Source organism: Phocoena sinus, chromosome 6 (assembly GCF_008692025.1).
Source record: "Phocoena sinus isolate mPhoSin1 chromosome 6, mPhoSin1.pri, whole genome shotgun sequence".
Lineage (NCBI taxonomy): Eukaryota > Metazoa > Chordata > Mammalia > Artiodactyla > Phocoenidae > Phocoena > Phocoena sinus.
In genome coordinates, this window is record NC_045768.1 from 82,440,761 (window position 1) to 82,459,730 (window position 18,970).

The 18,970-nt window shown below is 41.0% G+C and overlaps 1 protein-coding gene across 1 annotated transcript in view; it reads right to left on the bottom strand.

Moving 5' to 3' along the window:
• The window catches only part of FRMD3 (FERM domain containing 3), a 307,038-nt gene that overhangs the window by 79,938 nt on the left and 208,130 nt on the right, over nucleotides 1–18,970 (bottom strand). Inside the window, exon 6 of the mRNA XM_032634061.1 lies at nucleotides 11,410–11,533. Coding sequence (XP_032489952.1) covers nucleotides 11,410–11,533 — 124 coding nt within the window. The remainder of the gene's footprint in view (nucleotides 1–11,409; nucleotides 11,534–18,970) is intronic.

An 18,970-nucleotide genomic window follows, 5' to 3' on the forward strand; every position in this document is an offset into this window, starting at 1 on the left:
CATAGAATTTTCACAGTAGTGCCATTTGTAACAGCAAAAAAAACAGGAAACAAATGTCTACTAACAGTAGAATGGATATACAATGCAACACTATACAGCTGTGAAAATAAATGAATTCAAGCCACACACAACAAGATGGGTGACTATTACAAAAATAAAACTGAACAAAACAGGCCAGATATAAATGAATACACATTGAATGAATTCCATTTATATGGCTTTTTTAAATGAGCAAAACAAAACTAAAGTATTTAAAGTCAGAGATGTGATTACCTTTGGTGGGGGGAAGGGAGCAGATAAATATTGGGAAGGGGCATAACAGGGGCTTCTGAGGTGTCACAAATTCTCACTTTGACCTGGGTGGTGGTTACATACATACTCGCTTTGTAATAATTCATTGAGCTTGACATCTATGTTTTGTTGGCTTTTCTGAATTTGTGTTATGCTTCCATTTTTAAGAGTTTAAGAAAAAAGGAAAAGACAGAAAAAAGGCCGTGAAGCACTGGGGACCCTCATAAATTATTGGTGTGAATGGAGCAACCCCTTCAGCAAACAAGCCACAATTTCCTAGAAAAGCTGAACTTGTGCAAACTCTATGGCACAAGCTTGTACCCGGTTTCTACACCTAGGTTTGTACCTACACTTAGGGCCTCTTTTACATACACCCTTATGAGAAGTATTCAAGAAGCCATAGTAACTTTGTAATAGCAAAAACCTAGAAACAACCCCAGTGTCAACAGGAGAATGGATACATAAAATGTGACATGTTCATATGATAGAAAATTAATTACGCAGAAACAAAAATGAAGACCTATGGCTGTATGGATCAATGTGAAGAACCTCAAAAACATCATGTTGGTAGGGGGAAAGTGAGATACACAAATAGAGTGTGATTCCATTTGTATGAAAGTCAAAAGTAGGAAAAAACTAAGCATACATTACTTGTTGATGTATGGAGTATATTTATAAACGCAAAATAAGAGAATGAATAACCTAAACTTTAGAATAGCATAGAGAAGGGAGGGAGGTAATCTGGAAGGGTCACGTTAGGAGACTTGAGATCATCTGGTGATGTTCTAATTCATAAGCAGAGTTAGGGGGTCATGGGTGGTTTTTCAACCAATCTTTAAATGATACATATATTGAATATACTCTTTTATATATCATACATTTTCAATGATCAAAAGAGAAACAATTCCTGCCTTTTTAGTAAAAGAATTATTGGGTGAAGTATTATGCAATCTAAAAGCACCATTAAACCCAACAGACTAGTCAGGAATATAAGAGATACCCATGCAGAGCAACCTCTTACCAAACTCTCCTGTTCTGAGCAATACATAACTGTTTATATTGTGAAGCAGTATATATATATTTTTCACTTACTATTCATCAAGGAGGAATTCTTATGCTCATTTTATAGATGAGGATTTTGACACGCAAAGAGGAAAAGTAACTTGCTCAAGGTTACTCAAGTATCAGGTGGAGGAGTGAATGCAAATCCAAGCCAGCCTGATTCCAAAGGGCTTCTCGGGACCTGCGCTACCATCACGACCAACATGATATGGTCCAGGGCCATTTGCCTGCTCTCCTGGATGCCAGGCTGAGCATTTCGAAGTGACATGGTTTCTATTGGTTTTTCTTGAAAGCATTTTTCAAATTCTAAACATTTCATGTTATCGGTATTGAGGCACTCCATCCCAGATGACAGATATTTAGATCTGAATAGAGAGCAGTGATATCTTCTTTTAATCTAGGTCAGAGATCCCCAGACTAGAGTCTGCGGGCTAAATCCGGATCGCCACCTGGTTTTGTACAGCCCTGGAACTAGAAATGTTTTTTCCATTTTTAAATGGCTTGAAACAATCAAAGAATAATATTTCATGCCCTGTGAAAATTACATGACATTCAAATATCAGTCTCCATAAATAAAGTTTTATTGGAACAAAGACACACCCATTTGTTTGGGTACCACCTGTGGACACTGTCATGCTACGATGGCAAAAATGAGAGGTTGTGACAGAGACCATATGTTGTGCAAAGCCTAAGATATTTACTAAATGGCCTAGGACAGGAAAAGTTTGCTGAACCCCAATTTAGGAACTGAACACAGGACTAGAAATCAACTGAAGCTGTGTCTGTTTGATTCCATATAATGGAGATTAAAAATAGTACCTATCTCCAAGATTTGGTGTAAAGAATAAGCAGTTAACAGATGTAAAGCCATTAGACTAGTGCCTGACACAGAGCATGATCTCTCCTCGCCCTCAGAATAGCATTTGTTCCCTTCCTAGCCCTGCACGTGCCTGAAATCAGAAATATGACTTCGACTGGAAGTGTCAGGAAGCATGCCAAGATATTTACAGTAGAGCAAAGTCCTCTCTTCAAAATAAAAGTCCTCGAATTGGTATCATTTGCGTTGGGTTTGACTCAGATCTCCAATGCCTAAGCATTTCAAAGACTTAATCTAAAAATTCATACACAGAGAAAAGCTACAAATGTTCAGAGAAGGAAAAGGGTTCAAAACCAATGGAGAAAAGGTAGAGACCCTGATAGCACTAAGATACCCCTGAGTCCCCCTGACTCACTGAGGAGGAAATCATTGAATAGTCAGGTTTTCAGGAAGACATTAAGATCAATTAAATAGAAATTTGTTTTCCTTTCAAATCTCCCACTGGACATTTGTTTCTGGCCAAAACTCTGTTTGGTAATGGAAAATAATGATTTTCTATCCTTTAAATCTGGAACCAGGAATTGTTCTGCTAAGATTAATAGTGTCTCTAATGAGTCATTTAGAGATAAAGACCAGTGTTTAGTTGAATTCTTTTTCAAGAACTAACAATTCTCTAAAGATATACTTTTCTAATAAACTAGGTGAGGTCAAGTAATTATGTACTTAACTATGTATCTCCCTTCTGCCTGTCTTGAAAACTTTTTTTGCCAAGAGAAACACTCTCTCTTATTGATCCTCCTTTAGCATACCATTACATAGAGTACAAAATCATACAGCATCCCAAGGATGAATGCAAATTATTAATGGACGTTAATTGTGGAGTGAGGTGTGGGTCTTGACAGCAATGACTTGGGCTGCTTGGAGCACAGGTGGGCAGGGAAGGGGGTGGGTTTGGATCCACCTGAACCATTTGGGTCTGTGAGCTCCAGAATTAAACTCTTGGGTAAAAGACCAATAGAATGGTCTGCTACCGCAAAGTAGAATTCTCAATTTGAGTTAGGTTAGATTTTGCTGCAACTTGGTTGCAACTTTAGAGTTTGTTTACCACTGGCTCCAAAGCTTGAAAGTGCGCTCAGAACTTGCCTTTCATCAGGGCTTGGGATCTTAGCATCCACGAGACTCTGGAGAGTTCTCCATGCTTTATGGCTTGGCTGCCAACTTTCTGAGCTGCAGGAAATCTCCTCTTCTCTCCAGTCCCACCCACGGCTCTCTGCACCTCAGATGACCATTTTCCTTCCTGTGGTCATGTCCCCCGCCCTTGGCAAGGGATGTCCTGCCCTGGCTGAAGGTCTGCAGTGCCTCCGAGGGGTTTCACTCAGCTCTCCTGCCCTGTCTGACGTTGGCATACTGCCCCTCTTCACTCAGTGAAGGCCTGGGGTCCAATGGTGGTGGGAAAGTGCAACTCACTCTGTAGCTGGAGTCTTTGGGGTCCCAATCAGTCAGGTCAGCCCACTCGTGGTCACTAAATGCTTGTTAAAGGTTTGGCTCGTTCCCCTGCCCCCCAACTCTGGCATATTCCTCCTCCTCCCACCACCACCAGAGGTAAAAGCAACAGCAGGTCTCTGCGGTCCCAGGAAATGCATTCTGGATTTTAGTACCTTTAGGTTTCTTTGCATCCTCAGCTCTCAGATGGGTTTAAAAAATATGACTTTGGGGCTTCCCTGGTGGCGCAGCGGTTGGGGGTCCGCCTGCCGATGCAGGGGACACGGGTTCGTGCCCCGGTCCGGGAGGGTCCCACGTGTCACGGAGCGGCTGGGCCCGTGAGCCGTGGCCGCTGGGCCTGCGCGTCCGGAGCCTGTGCTCCGCCACGGGAGAGGCCACAACAGTGAGAGGCCTGCGTACCGCAAAAAAAAAAAAAAAAAAAAAAAAAAAAAAGACTTTGTAGTTTATCTAGCTTGCTGGTGGTGTCTTGGTGTTAGGGGGAGATCCCTCTCTCGTGCTTTCCACATCCTCACTGGAAGTGAGAGTCCCTAGTCTGTCACTTCTAATTCTTTACTTAGGGACATTATCTCTCCTAAGGTCCTTGGGGAACATTAGGGACTGTATCTGTGCAGAGCATTAGATAGAACACTACAAATTTGGGTGACTGCCATGATATGGGGGAGACATATGGTGATGCTCTGGGACAGGGGCAAGACACATAGAAGAACAGCCACTTAGAAAGACATCAGAGTGCTTTACAGGAACACTTAGGTTTCAGGTCAAGTTCTATTGCTTCACAACTGCGTAGCCTTGAATAAGTTAATTTCTCAGGCCTCCGTTTCCTTATTGGTAAAAGAAGGGGGTTTCAAACAATCCAATGGAGGACTGAGGTGAACTGACTGAGCAAATGATTCTTTTGAGAACAAATGATTCTTTTAAAGAGTGCTGCCGCTGTCATGTAGGTGACAGGCATGTTACCAAATCCCCCAGTTGCAAGTAAGCTAGATCTTTACGGGAGCTGATTCCATTTTCCAAAACTATTATTTGGCCAAAGAACCTACATCTGGGTGAGAGTGTAGTCCAAGGACTGTTATTTTTTTTAATTAATTAATTTATTTTTATTTATTTATTTTTGGCAGAGTCGGGTCTTCACTGCTGCACGCGGGCTTTCTCTAGTTGCGGTGAGCAGGGGCTACTGTTTGTTGCGGTGCGTGGGCCTCTCATTGCGGTGGCTTCTCTTGTTGTGGAGCACGGGCTCTAGGTGTGCAGACTTAGTAATTGTGGCTCGCGGGCTCAGTAGTTGTGGCTCGCGGGCTCTAGAGTGCAGGCTCAGTAGTTGTGGTACACGGGCTCAGTTGCTCTGCGGCATGTGGGATCTTCCGGACCAGGGTCGAACCTGTGTCCCCTGCACCGGCAGGCGGATTCTTAACCTCTGCACCACCAGGGAAGTCCTAGAAAGCTAGACATTTTTGAAACTATAAATCCTTGCCAGGAAGCCATGGCACATGATTTACAGAGATTGTGAGCTTTGAGAAATAAAAAGAGATACTGACTCTTTAAAATACACTCAGTGTCATCATTACTTCCAGCACAAACCACACTGCATTAGATCATTATGGGAGTGGCTAATCCGATAATTTTTCTGCTCTTTAAGGGCAAGGAATATACTTCATCAAACTGCTTCACCGCCAATTGAGCTTTCTGAATATTTAAAAGCTGATGACCTGTTACTGAAGCTAATCCAAAGGTCTTTGCTTCTAATGAGAAACCTGATGAACTAGCTGAGTAGAAACTCCAGGAAAACCTCCAGAGAAACCTATCATGGTTCCTGATAGTGAAATCAATCTTATTCTTGATCTTCAACCCCCTCTGAGGACCCCCCCAGGACTAATGGTATGGGTATTCCCTCTTAACCCAGATGGTCATGATTAAAGCTGTGGAAAACAGAAACCAAAAGAGTCAAAAATAACAACTGTCACGTCCCCTGGGGGTTGTTGCAGTGGCTTCCTCCAGCCACCAGAGGGCTCTAGAAGGAGGAATAACCTATTTCTAAGCAGTCCCATTGCTAGGATCTCATCTCTGCATATCAAACTCAAATAAAATCTATAAATTATGAGATTATTTCTTATACATAGTTTTAAAAACAAACATGGATCTTTTGTCTTAAAATTATCTGTGGAGTCAGGATAGTGAAGCAGAAATTGATTCTAGACCTGCTCTACTAGATGTTTAAAACAAAGGTCAGCAAACTAGAACCCATGAATCAAATCCAGTCCACCATCCGTTTTGTCAATAAAGTTTTAGTGAATCACAGCCCACTCATTTATGTATTGTCTATGTCACCCTACAAAAGCAGAGCTGAGTGGCTGCAACAGAGACCATACAGCCCAGAAAGCCAAACAACTTTATTAACTACACCTGATCTAGAAGAATTATTCAGCCTCAGTGAGTTTTAGCATAGACATGTATTCAAAAATGTGAATCATACTGATACATATCTACATTCTCCAGTTCACAGGTTGTTAAGAGGCCCAAAGATGCCTTTCTAAAATCTTTCTAAATAAAATTCTATTAGCTATATACCTATTGGAATGGCCAGAATCCAGAACACTGAAAACACCAAATGCTGGTAAAGATGTGGAGCAACAGGAATTCTCATCCATTGCTGGTGGGAATGCAAAATGGTACAGCCACTTTGGAAGACAGTTTGTCAGTTTCTTACAAAATTGAATATACTCTTACCATACAATCCAGCAATGATGCTCCTTGATATTTACCCAAAGGAGATGAAACTTTATGTCCACACAAAAGCCTGTCCATGGATGATTATACCAATTTTACTCATAACTGCCAAGACTTGAAAGCAACCTTATGTCCTTCGGGAGGTGAATGGATAAATAAACTGTGGTACATACAACGGAATATATTATTCAGGAATATGAAGAAGTGAGCTATCAATAAAAGACGAGCAGGAATCTTAAATGCATATTGCTTAGTGAAAAGAGCTAATTTGAAAAGGCTACATACTGTATGGTCCCAACTGTATGACATTCTGGAAAAGGCAAAACTATGGAGACAGGTAACAGATCAGCAATTGCCAGAGGTTAGGGAGGAGGGAGGGATGAATAAGGCAGAGCCCAGAAGGTGTTTAGGGCAGTGAAAGTATTCTGTATGATACTATAATGGTGGATATACGTCATTATACTATTGTCTAAACCCACGGCATATACAACATCAAGAGCGAACCCTAAGGTATCGATGTAGGTTCATCAATTATAATAAATGTTCCACTCTGGTGGGGGATGGATGATGCTATGGGGAAGGTTGTACATGTGTCGGGGCAGAGACTATAGGGGAAATCTGTATACCTTCCACTCAATTCTGGTGTGAACCTAAAACTCTTCTAAGAAATAAAGTCTATGAAAACAAAAACTCTATTAGTCAATGAGATTGTGAAGGCCATTAAGAGCTGTTTGCCAGCTGTTTCCAGTCTGCACCTTCTGGACACGTGATAGAACTGCACTTCCTTGCTGTTGGGTGGGACCACGTGGCTAATTCTGGCCACAGTGGTAAAGCAGAAGTGATATGTATCACTTCCAAGCTGAAGCAGGACCTTTCACAGCTCTCTTTTTCCTGGCAAACTCAAGTTTGTGACTGACTCGAGTGACAATGACTAGCACAGCCCCCAGTTGACCTCTGGTGAGTATACAGCAGAGCAAGAAGTAAATAAATAAATAAACAAACAAACCTTTCTTGTGAGCTTATGGAGTTGTTTCCTCAGGAAAATCTAGTTACCTTGACTGGTACAGAGATGATAAATAACTATGATATTATATTTGCAAAACTATGTCTTCTCCCCCCTGTCAGTCAATGATGTGGCACATCTGAAGAAGCAAAGCTGCCCTAGCCACGAACTTCAATCTCCACTCACAAATCTCTTCAACATTTAAAGGAGTCTAAGCACTTAGTTCATGCAAACTCTTACTAAAACCTTGGCCTTACATTTTCAAGCACCTCAAAACTCCAGAGTCTCTCTCTCTCTCCCTCTCTCTCTCCCTCTCTCTCTTCCCCCTAAAGAACTCCCTTATTAATGCCTGTCTATCAATCCATCTTGGGTCCACCTTCAAGCACTGTGTAGCCTCCTAAGGAGGAAAGTTCTTCCGCCCTGATTCATTTTCTCCCAAGAATCACAGCTTTAGTACCTTCCACAGAGAGCACAGGAGAAGAAGGATTCTAATCAAGTAAAAAGGCTGGAGAAGATTGTGAACCCACAGAGCTAATCCTGTTTATCGGGCAAATCATGGTCATTTCTGCTAATGTCTGAGTGTCTCTATTGGCATCTCTTTTGTTTTCTTCCTTGACTGGGTCAGAAACCGGGTAGGGAGCAAGAGGTTATTTGGGCGGGGGAGGGGGGAGCAGGCTCAAACCCCAACAAAGGCCAACTGGAAACCATTCAGGAAGTTTCCATAACAACAGATCATTGATCAAGCATTATCCCTTTGCTGTGTGGGAGGGTCATGAGTGCTGTGATAACCTTGGAGAGTAAGATGGTAACACCTTGGTGCAGCCTCATATGGGTCTCTTCCATCTATGACTCCTTCCTGGAACTGTCAGGTTTGCAGAGCAATCCAACCAGAGGTCCAATGCCCACACAAGAAGATTGATACTTTCATGACCTGTGTGCAAAGGGCTCGCTGATCCCCCAGGGCAATCTCAGTCTCTGTAGCAGGTTTCCAACCGATTCTATTGATAGAAAGCCCCTTCTCTTCTGCATTGTCAGCTTGCCTGCTCTTCTTATCTTTCCATCCAAACCTGAACTCTCTCTCTGCGGCATTGTTGCAGAAGGAAACACATGACTACTTAAGGAGAAAAAGGAGCAAAAGCACATAGGAAAATACCCTCTGAATGTCTCTTTTCAGTATCACAGGATATCTGGCTGTTTCATCCTCCAGACATACAACTTTGACTTCTTCACAAGGGCTTTCTGGGTGTTACAAATGTGTTGGGCAACAGGAAAGCAGCTTTGGCCAAGCCATGGAGTTTACTTCCAAGGTCTACAAACCATAGCTGACTCTTGACCCTGTCTATTCTCTAGATGCATGAAGACTACTTTCAGGGTTGTCAACAGATTCAAATGCTGGCACAAGGTCCAATCTACAGCTTTCTTATTATAAAAAACAATCTGGAATCTTCTTGGCTCCACTCATTTGCTCATGAAATCCAGTGGGTCATCGAGTCTTCCTGCAACGTCGCTCAAAATCCTCTTCTTTCAGTTTTCTCTACTCCAATTCTTGTTCAGGTCCCCAGCATGTCTTGCCTGGATGACAGCTCTAACTGATCCTCCTGCCACAGTCTCCACCCTCTGGGCCATCGCCATCATGATCACTGTGGAACATCAATGTGACTACCAGGTTGCCTTATGGCTGCTCAGCACAGGGAATAAGAGCATGGTATGAGTGTCAGGTAAGAGCAAGGTTCAAGTCCTGACTCTGCTACTAACAGTGTATGTCCTTCAGCCACTCCAGGCTGTGCTTTCTTCACCTCAGACAGGGAACAACAATAGCACAAACCTCATAGAGTTTGGCAGGACTGAGTGGGGCGATGCATGTAAGGCTCTTAGCACAGTGCTTGGCATCCAGTAAGAGCTCAATAAACGTTTATTATCGGGCTTCTCTGGTGGCACAGTGGTTAAGAATCCACCTGCCAATGCAGGGGACACGGGTTCAAGCCCTGGTCCGGGAAGATCCCACATGCCACGGAGCAACTAAGCCTGTGAGCCACAACTACTGAGCCTGTGCTCTAGAGCCCATGAGCTGAAACTACTGAAGCCCGTGTGCCACAACTACTGAAGCCTGCGCACCTAGAGCCTGTGCTCCGCAACAAGAGAAGTCACCGCAATGAGAAGCCCGTGCACCGCAACAAAGAGTAGCCCCCGCTCGCCACAAGTAGAGAAAGCCGGCGCACAGAAACAAAGACCCAATGCAGCCAAAAGTTAAATAAATGAATAAATTTATATATATATATATATATATATAATGTTTATTATCATATATTCTGAACATTTGAGACCCTGCAAATTCTGGTCACAGCAGACTGTTCAGTCCCCTTTCCCTACCAATCTGCACAGTGGATGTGACTGCTTCATCCAGAGGGTCTCACCCTGTGCTGCTCAGACACTGCTGGTCCACAAGCCGTCAACTGAAGCACTGGAACTTTACTTTTACCTCTAGCATGTTTGTTCCCAAATTGTAAAAAGAGTAGGCAGACTGTCATATTTTCAACAAAGGAGACAATACCCTAAAATTACCCATAGAGACGGTATGTTGCTTTCTGAAATCTGTACAATTTTTGATGTCTAATCATCTTTACCTCTTAAGGACAAGGGTCATCTTTTTTAATTTTTTGCGGTACGCAGGCCTCTCACTGTTGTGGCCTCTCCCGTTGCGGAGCACAGGCTCCGGACGTGCAGGCTCAGGGGCCATGGCTCACGGGCTCAGCCGCTCCGCGGCATGTGGGATCTTCCCAGACCGGGGCACGAACCCGTGTCCCCTGCATCGGCAGGCGGAGTCTCAGCCACTGCGCCACCAGGGAAGCCCCAAAGGTCATCTTTTTAAAGCTGAACTATGCTGTCACCTTTAATGCCCACATGTACACTCTTCTCAGAATTACCAGCAGGGGGAGTGCCTGCATAAAGCAGGGATCTCAGCACTCCCTCTCAAGGGGACAGTCATTTGTTCCAGGATTCATAATCCAGTGACACTATGGGGGGTTTTGGGGTTTTTTTTTTATAATTACCAGAAGCGCAGAAGATGGGAGCATCTCAGCATGCACAGTTCTTCATCCATACTTGTCATAGCACAGCCCAGGCTTGCTATGATTATCCAAATGAATTTTCTGTGATTTGCAGGGATCTGTATTCTAGTTACAGATTAGGACACCTGAGTTACCTGGATTCCAAACTGGTGATGATTCCTATTCATGCTTCACTTCCTTCCTGGTAGCCTATGCAGAACAGAAGCATCACAATGCTCCAGGGCACAGACTCTAGAGCCAGGCTGCCTAGATTCAAATCCAGCCTCTGTCACTTGCTAGCTGTGTGATCCTGGGTAAAATGCTTAACCACTCTGCGCCTCAGTTCCCTCATCTGTAAAATGGGAACAACCATGGCACCTATCTCCTAAGTTGTTGCGAAGATTAAATGAGTCAATATGCACAAGTACTGAGAACAGTGTCTGGTCCACAGTGAATAAATACTGTATGTGATTTCGCTACTCGTACTCCTCTGTAGTTATCAATCGTCCTGGAGCATCACAGACAAGGAAAAGAGAAGCAGATGCTGAATCTGTCATCTTGAAAGCAGCTCAGCAAAGGAAACCTTGTCAATGGATTCTACTCTACTTGGAGTCAAAGCTTTCAACAATGGCCACAGGAAGGGAAGAGGCAATGCAAAATTCAAAATAGAAAGGATTACTTATTTATCCTAGATTTCATGTTCAGAAACCCAGGGTTGTTAAAACCCAGAAGAAACTATATGGCTCTAATAACTGCTGATGGTTCATAAACAGCCACACAGGGGACCCCACATTATTGAGATTGTCACTGATGGAGGACCTTGACAGTGCCCAGAAATACTGACCTGCCACCTGAAAGAGTCTACCCATACATCACAAATATTCTTCACAACACGATTTGCACATTCCCGGCAATAAGAACACTTTCTCACCTCTATCATTTCTACAAATGTGTACCCCTATTACCTGAGTTCATTTTTATGAATTTCCACTATTTTTCTTTCCAGCTTCTGTGACTGCTTGGGGAAAATCTCGAACTCACTGATGTAATTCTCAGGATGCTCGTCAGGATCATAGTCACCGAGCTCAGCTGTAAACAGAAAAAATAAAGAGAAAAAGAAAGGTTAAAAACAACAAGAGCAGTGTCCTTGTCCCCGCACTGAACCACAGCCCACCCCTGCCTCTTCCGGAGACCTTCCAACACTAGAAGCAATATGGCAACTTCCGTCAAACCAGAAAGATAAACGTTTCGGTTGCTTTGGCTGTGTGGCTAACAGGGTCTTTGTGCTGTGGCCGGGTGTCAGGCCTGAGCCTCTGAGGTGGGAGAGCCGAGTTCAGGACATTGGTCCACCAGAGACCTCCCAGCCACACGAAACATCAATCGGCAAGAACTCTCCTAGAGACCTCCATCTCAACGCTAAGTCCCAGCTCGACTCACGACCAGCAAGCTCCAGTGCTGGACACCCCATGCCAAACAACTAGCAAGACAGGAACACAACCCCACCCATTAGCAGAGAGGCTGCCTAAAATAATACTAAGTTCACAGACACCCCAAAACATACCACCGGAAGTGGTCCTGCCCACCAGAGAGACAAGATCCAGCCTCACCCACCAGAACACAGGCACTAGTCTCCTCCACCAGGAAGCCTTACACAACCCACTGAACCAACCTTACCCACTGGGGGCACACACCAAAAACAACGGGAACTACGAACCTGCAGCCTGTGAAAAGGAGACCCCAAGCACAGTAAGTTAAGCAAGAGAAGACAGAGAAATACACAGCAGATGAAGGAGCAAAGTAAAAACCCACCAGACCAAACAAATGAAGAGGAAATAGGCAGTCTACTTGAAAAAGAATTCAGAGTAATGATAGTAAAGATGATCCAAAATCTTGGAAATAGAATAAATACAAGAAATGTTTAACGAGGATCTAGAAGAACTAAAGAGCAAATAAACAATGATGAACAGCACAATAAATGAAATTAAAAATTGTCTAGAAGGAATCAATAGCAGAATAACTGAGGCAGAAGAATGGATAAGTGATCTGGAAAATAGAATAGTGGAAATAACTACCACAGAGCAGAATAAAGAGAAAAGAATGAAAAGAATTGAGGACAGTCTCAGAGACCCCTGGGACAACATTAAATGCACGAAAATTCGAATTATAGGGGTCCCAGAAGAAGAAGAGAAAAACAAAGGGACTGAGAAAGTATTTGAAGAGATTATAGTTGAAACCTTCCCTAATATGGGAAAGGAAATAGTCAATCAACTCCAGGAAGCACAGAGAGTTCCACACAGGATAAATCTTAGGAGAAACATGCCAAGACACATATTAATCAAACTATCAAAAATTAAATACAAAGAAAAAATATTAAAAGCAGCTTTTATACTATTTATATTATAAAATTAAATATTATATAATTCATATAATATAAATTATATTATATTTTTAATATAAAAATATTAAAAGGGAAAAACAACAAATAACATACAAGGGAATCCCCATAAGGTTAACAGCTGATCTTTCAGCAGAAACTCTGCAAGCCATAAGGGAGTGGCAGGACATATTGAAAGTGATGAAAGGGAAAAACCTACAACCAAGATTACTCTACCAAGCAAGGATCTCATTCAGATTCGATGGAGAAATTAAAACCTTTAAAGACAAGAAAAAGCTAAGAGAATTCAGCACCACCAAACCAGCTTTACAACAAATGCTAAAGGGACTTCTCTAGAAGAAGAGAAGGAAAGACCTACAATAATAAACCAAAAACAATTAAGAAAATGGTAATAGGAACATACATATTGATAATTACCTTAAATATAAATGGATTAAATGTTCCAACCAAAGACCTATGTCTGTCTGAATGGATACAAAAACAAGACCCATATATATGCTGTCTACAAGAGACCCACTTCAGACCTAGGGACACATAAAGACTGAAAGTGAGGGGATGGAAAAAGATATTTGATGCAAACGGAAATCAAAAGAAAGCTTGAGTAGCAATTCTCATATTAGACAAAATAGACTTTAAAATAAAGACTATTACAAGAGACAAAGAAGGACACTACATAATGGTCAAGGGATCAATCCAAGAAGAAGATATAACAATTGTAAATATTTATGCACTCAATAGATAAAGCAAATGCTAACAGCCATAAAAGGAGAAATGGACAATAACACAATCATAGTAGGGGACTTTAACACCCCACTTTTACCAATGAACAGATCATCCAAAACGAAAATAAATAAGGAAACACAGGCTTTAAACGATACATTAAACAAGATGGACTTACTTGATATTTATAGGACATTCCATCCAAAAACAACAGAATACACTTTCTTCTCAAGTGTTCATGGCATATTCTCCAGGATAGATCATACCTTGGGTCACAAATCAAGCCTTGGTAAATTTAAGAAAATTGAAATCATATCAAGTATCTTTTCCGACCACAACACTATGAGACTAGATATCAATTACAGGAAAAAAAACTGTAAAATATACAAACACATGGAGGGTAAGCAATACACTACTAAATAACCAAGAAATCACTGAAGAAGTCAAAGAGGAAATGAAAAAATACCTAGAAACAAATGACAATGAAAACATGACGGCCCAAAACCTATGGGATGCAGCAAAAGCAGTTCTAAGAGGGAAGTTCACAGCAATACAATCCTACCTCAAGAAACACCTCAAATAAACAACCTAACCTTACACATAAAGCAATTACAGAAAGAAGAACCAAAAAAACCCCAAAGTGAGCAGAAGGAAAGAAATCATAAATATCAGATCAGAAATAAATGAAAAAGAAATGAAGGAAACAATAGCAAAGATCAATAAAACTAACAGCTGGTTCTTTGAGAAGATAAACAAAATTGATAAACCATCAAGAAAAAAAGGGAGAAGACTCATATCAACAGAATTAGAAATGAAAAAGGAGAAGTGACAACCGACACTGCAGAACTACAAAGGATCATGAGAGATTACTACAAGCAACTCTATGCCAATAAAATGAACAACCTGGAAGAAATGGACAAATCCTTTGAAAAGCACAACCTTCTGAGACTGAACCAGAAAGAAATATAAAATATAAACAGACCAATCACAAGCACTGAAATTGAAACTGTGATTAAAAATCTTCCAACAGACAAAAGCCCAGGACCAGATAGCTTCACAGGCGAATTCTATCAAACATTTAGAGAAGAGCTAACACCTATCCTTCTCAAACTCTTCCAAAATATAGCAGAGGGAGGAACACTCCCAAACTCATTCTACGAGGCCACCATCACCCTGACACCAAAACCAGACAAAGATGTCACAAAGAAAGAAAACTCCAGGCCAATATCACTGATGAACACAGATGCAAAAATCCTCAACAAAATACTGGCAAACAGAATCCAACAGCACATTAAAAGGATCATACACCATGATCAAGTGGGGTTTATCCCATGAATGCAAGGATTCTTCAATATACACAAATCAATCAATGTGATACACCATGTTAACAAGTTGAAGGATAAAAACCATATGATCATCTCAATACATGCAGGAAAAGCTATCGACAGAATTCAACACCCATTTATGATAAAAACTCTCCAGAAAGTAGGCACAGAGGGAAGTTACCTCAACATAATAAAGGCAATATGTGATAAACCCACAGCAAACATCATTCTCAATGGTGAAAGCATTTCCACTAAGATCAGGAACAAGACAAGGTTGCTCACTCTCACCACTATTATTCAACATTGTTTTGGAAGTTTTAGTCACAGCAATCAGAGAAGAAAACAAATAAAAGGAATCCAAATCAGAAAAGAAGACATAAAACCGTCACTGTTTGCAGATGACATGATACTATACATAGGGAATCCTAAAGATGCTACCAGAAAACTACTAGAGCTAATCAATGAATTTGGTAAAGTAGCAGGATACAAAATTAATGCACAGAAATCTCTTGCATTCCTATACATTAATGATGAAAAATATGAAAGAGAAATTAAGGAAACACTCCCATTTACCAGTGCAACAAAAAGAATAAAATATCTAGGAATAAACCTACCTAAGGAGACAAAAGAGCTGTATGCAGAAAACTATAAGACAGTGATGAAAGAAATTAAAGATGATACAAACAGATGGAGAGATAGACCATGTTCTTGGATTGGAAGAATCAACATTGTGAAAATGACTCTACTACCCAAAGCAATCTGCAGATTCAGAGCAATCCCTATCAAACTACCACTGGCATTTTTCACAGAACTAGAAAAAACTTTCTCACAATTTGTATGGAAATACAAAAGATCCCAAATAGCCAAAGCAATCTTGAGGGGAAAAAATGGAGCTGGAGGAATCAGACTCCCTGAATACAAGCTATACTACAAAGTTACAGTAATCAAGAAAGTATGGTACTGGTACAAAAACAGAAATATAGATCAATGGAACAGGACAGAAAGCCCAGAGATAAACCTAAGCACATACAGTCACCTTATCTTTGACAAAGGAGACAAGAATATACAATGGAGAAAAAACAGCCTCTTCAATAAGTGGTGCTGGGAAAACTGGACAGCTTCATGTAAAAGAATGAAATTAGAACACTTCCTAACAGCATACACAAAAATAAGCTCAAAATGGATTAAAGAGCTAAATGTAAGGCCAGACACTATAAAATCTTAGAGGTATACACTGATGTGTATAAAATTGATGACTAATAAGAACCTGCTGTATAAAACAATAAATAAAATTAAATTTAAAAAAAACTCTTAGAGGAAAACATAGGCAGAAGAATCTTTGACATAAATCACAGCAAGATCCTTCTTGACCCACCTCCTACAGAAATGGAAATAAAAACAAAAATAAACAAATGGGACCTAATGAAACTTAAAAGCTTTTGCACAGCAAAGGAAACCGTAAACAAGACAAAAAGACAACCCTCAAAATGGGAGAAAATATTTGCAAACAAAGCAACTGACAAAGGATTAATCTCCAAAATATACAAGCAGCTCATGAAACTCAATATCAAAAAAGCAAACAAACCAATCCAAAAATGGGCAAAAGACTTAATTAGACATCTCTCCAAAGAAGATATACAGATTGCCAACAAACACATGAAAGGATGCTCAATATCACTAATCATTAGTGAAATGTAAATCAAAACTACAATGAGGTGTCACCTCACACAGGTCAGAATGGCGATCATCAAAAAATCTACAAACAGTAAATGCTGGAGAGGGTGTGGAGAAAGGGAACCCTCTTGCACTGTTGTTGGGAATGTAAATTGATACAGCCACTATGGAGAACAGTATGGAGGTTCCTTAAAAAACTAAAAATAGAACTACCATATGACCCAGCAATCCCACTACTGGGCATAAACCCTGAGAAAACCGTAATTCAAAAAGAGTCATGTACCAAAATGTTCATTGCAGCTCTATTTACAATAGCCAGGACATGGAAGCAACCTAAGTGTCCATCGACAGATGAATGGATAAAGAAGATGTGGCACATATATACAATGGAATATTACTGAGCTATAAAAAGAAACAAAATTGAGTTATTTTTAGTGAGGTGGATGGACCTCGAGTCTGTCATACAGAGTGTAAGTCAGAAGGAGAAAAACAAATACTGTATGCTAACACGTATATATGGAAGTTAAAAAAAAAAAGGGTTCTGAAGAGTCTAGAGGCAGGACAAGAATAAAGACGCAGATGTAGAGAATGGACTTGAGGACACGGGGAGGGGGAAGGGTAAGCTGGGACGAAGTGAGAGAGTATCACTGACATATATACACTACCAAATGTAAAACAGATAGCTAGTGGGAAGCAGCTGCATAGCACAGCTCGGTGCTTTGTGACCACCTAGAGGGGTGGGATAGGGAGGGTGGGAGGGAGACGCAAGAGGGAGGGGATATGGGGATATATGTATACGTATAGCTGATTCACTTTGTTATACAGCAGAAACTAACACAACATTGTAAAGCAATTATACTCCAATAAAGATGTTTAAAAAAAAAACAAGAGCAGGGTGTACACGGAATGGCTCCCACCACCCAAAAGAAGACCATGGAACAAGCTCACCCAACGAAATGTGTTTGTATCCATGGAAAGACCACAGCCTGAGTGTCTAGAAGGTCATATTCTAGTTCAGATTTAGCTGTGTGTGCTTGGCACTTGCCAAACTCTCTGGGTCTCATTTTCTTCATCTACACAATAAAGGAGTTTAAATCATTGTTTCTCAAAGAGGCGCTATTGGCATCTGGGCAAATAAACAATTCTTTATTGTTTCAGACCTTCCAAGGCATGGTAAGACATTTAGCACCGCTACCCTTCAGGTACTAAATGCTGGTGGCACATCCAGATATTATGACCACCAAAAATGCCTTCCAATGTTTCGAAATGCTCCCCACAATAGGAGGTGTTACCACCTCTAGCTGGAAACCACTGGGTGCTCCTCAAGTTTCCTTTCACAGTTAATTTTCTGACTCGAGGGATTCCCTGGCTGGAGCTGCTAGCTCTGAGATTTGTGCAGGTGTGGCTCAATCAATGAAAAATCACAACATAAAGGTACCCAAGAGGATTGTACTTTAAAATAAATGGATTGCTCTTCAAATTAAAGAGTGTGTATCAAAGTATGGCTGAGCATCCCAGAATTAAGTTGTTGCCAGGTTCTAATATAGGGTACGTCCAGAGGGTCTTTAAGGGTAAAAAGAAATGCCTGCACATCTCTGAGCACCCAGAGGGTCTATGAGAAGATGGACCTAGGATATGCATCAAGCAGAGCCTGAAGCAGCAAAGGTGATGCTCTTGCAGTGGGAATACTTTGTCCTGATTCTACAAGCTTGCTAAGGAGAATGAGCCAGAAGGGGCAAGTATCTCAGGCAGAAATGGCCCAGGAAAGTAGATTAAAGATGGTGGGAAAATGGTACTGAGGAACTTGATCACCAACATGACTTTGAAGTAGATAGAAATCAATATGCCTTAAGCACATCTGCAAAATCACATCCAACTCAGTAATTTGTATCTACTGTCTCTTCATGGTTGAATCATGTAATGACTGTAAAAGGATAAAACTGGGAGGAAAGCAAAGCTCTTTAAAGCTTCTTAATAGAGCTCAAATTACAGAGTTCTGAAAACAACTTAAAATATATACCACAGGAGGAAGACCCAAATAAGACCCAAAATGCCATCAGCCATAGAGGGGAAACTGATTAATTTGATCATATCAAAATAAAAATATTTCTGTTCATTAAAGGACATAGTCAAAATAATAGATAAGTTGAAATAACATATTTGCAAAATCTAAATCTGACAAAGGCTAATATCTAGAATAAAGAAAGAACCCCTACAAACCTATAAGTACATGGGCAGGAATTCCAATAGGAAAATGGTCAAGGAATATCAACAGCCAATTCATAGAAGGGGAAACCCAAAGGCCTCATGTATGGAGAGCTGCCCAAACTCATCAGTAATGAGAGCTGTACAAACCCAAACTAGAAGATGTCACTTTACACCTATGAGATTAACAAAAAGTTTAGGAAGCCG